The sequence below is a fragment of the Austrofundulus limnaeus genome, unplaced genomic scaffold (genome assembly GCF_001266775.1).
Source record: "Austrofundulus limnaeus strain Quisiro unplaced genomic scaffold, Austrofundulus_limnaeus-1.0 Scaffold506, whole genome shotgun sequence".
Taxonomy (NCBI): domain Eukaryota; kingdom Metazoa; phylum Chordata; class Actinopteri; order Cyprinodontiformes; family Rivulidae; genus Austrofundulus; species Austrofundulus limnaeus.
Genome location: NW_013952908.1, coordinates 185,309 through 187,246, shown reverse-complemented (window position 1 = coordinate 187,246; position 1,938 = coordinate 185,309). Strand labels below are relative to the sequence as shown.

General features: G+C 52.7%; 1 protein-coding gene across 1 annotated transcript in view; it reads right to left on the bottom strand.

Annotated features, from left to right (window-relative positions):
- Nucleotides 1–1,938, bottom strand: part of mgat4b (alpha-1,3-mannosyl-glycoprotein 4-beta-N-acetylglucosaminyltransferase B) — a gene marked incomplete at its 3' end in the record, with an annotated part of 47,895 nt that overhangs the window by 44,335 nt on the left and 1,622 nt on the right. The window contains 1 exon segment of the mRNA XM_014025880.1: nt 35–287. Coding sequence (XP_013881334.1) covers nt 35–131 — 97 coding nt within the window.

Sequence of the window (1,938 nt, the reverse complement as noted above, 5' to 3'; positions counted from 1 at the left end):
GGACCGGACCGGACCGGAGAGGAGCGGGTCTTACCTCTGGAGCTGCTGAAGGCGGTGTACCAGGACAGGGAGACCAGCCCGCTCAGCCCGAACAACAAGACCGTCAGGAAGGAGACATTTCGGAACCTCATGTCCGGAACCCCGGGAGCATGTCCGCACCGAGAGGGGGGGAGGTTCGGGGGGAGGAACGGTGGTTGGACGGACAGGTAGACCAGAACCAGAGATCCAGGAGCAGCTCAGACCGTGAGAGCGCCAGCACCGAGACTGAACAGGGGCGGACTGGAGCCGAGGACNGAACAGTGGACCAGCTCTACGCCCTCAGCAGGGTCCAGGTCCTGGAACAGTGGACCAGCTCTACACCCTCAGCAGGGTCCTGGAGGGTTCATGGGAGTTCAACCAGTCTACATGTGTTTTGTGGACTTGGAGAAGGCTTTCAACCGTGTCCCTCAGGGACTCCTGTGGGGGGTACTCTGGGAGTATGGGGTACCAGGTCCATTGATACGGGCTGTTAGGTCCCTGTAGGACRGGTACCAGAGCTTGGTCCACATTGATGMTAGTAAGTCGGACTRGTTTCAGGTGAGAGTTGGACTCCACCAAGGTTGTCTGARGGACAGACGGGGGCGTTCCAGTTTAAATCTACCAGTGGGAACAGGGAAATTACCACTTCCCAGGAGACGTTCAGTTCTCTGTTGTTCAGGAACAGTTCTATCTGACAAACATTAAGTTCTGCAGAACATTTAAACGGTCCGATCGGGTCAGAACATCAGACAGTTTCTGTTTCAGCAGCTCTGAGGTTCTGAGCTTCAACACACAGTCCAAAACCCCCGCAAGGCAGAACATGAGGTCAAAGTTGACATCTAAAAACATAAAATCACACACACACACACACACACACACACACACACACACACACACACACTGGGTCACATGTTCTGATAAAACCCACTCTGAGGTTACACAACAGAGCCCAGACAGAAACTGTTCCTGAACAGAGGAGGCTTTCACTGAAGGTTCAAACCTACCAGAACCAGAACCAGAAGGAACAAATACAGAGTGCTGCAGTTAGTACTTCAGGACAAGGACCGGACTGTAWAGTCCTTCAGATGGTTCTGGTTCTGAGTCTGACCCGACCTGCAGCAGAACTCATTAAATCTTCAGGAACCTCCTGAGACTCATGGAGACATTCCTGCAGAAAGTGCTACAGCTACCTGCTGCTGTAATGTGGACAGAACCAGTCTGAGGGTTCAGTTCTTTGCTTCTGACCCACTGCAGGAACCAGAACCAGAACCAGAACCAGAACCAGAACAGGCTGACCTTTGACCTCTCCTGTCAATCACTGACATGTTGTCTGAAATGTTTGCTTCAGGAGGTCAGCAGCCGTTCAAACCGGGTTTCAAGTTCTGAGCCTGGGTTCAGCAAACAGAACCACCCCTGACCCGGACCAAAGAGCAGCAGAACCCAGCCGGTCCACTGCAGGAGGAACTGTTTTATTCTGAAAGGTTCTGTTTTGAATAGTTTACATTATTACAGCACGTCCTGCACTTTATTTTGAAAACCATTAATGCAGTGAAATAATTTAAGTTATTTATAATAATTATTCATGTTTATAATCCTCAGGTCAGAGTGTGGACCGGGTCAGAGTGTGGACCGGGTCAGAGTGTGGACCAGGTCAGAGTGTGGACCGTGTCAGAGTGTGGACCGGGTCAGAGTGTGGACCGGGTCAGAGTGTGGACCAGGTCAGAGTGTGGACCAGGTCAGAGTGTGAACCGGGTCAGAGTGTGGACCAGGTCAGAGTGTGAACCGGGTCAGAGTGTGGACCGGGTCAGAGTGTGAACCGGGTCAGAGTGTGGACCGGGTCAGAGTGTGGACCGGGTCAGAGTGTGGACCGGGTCAGAGTGTGGACCGGGTCAGAGTGTGGACCGGGTCAGAGTGTGGACC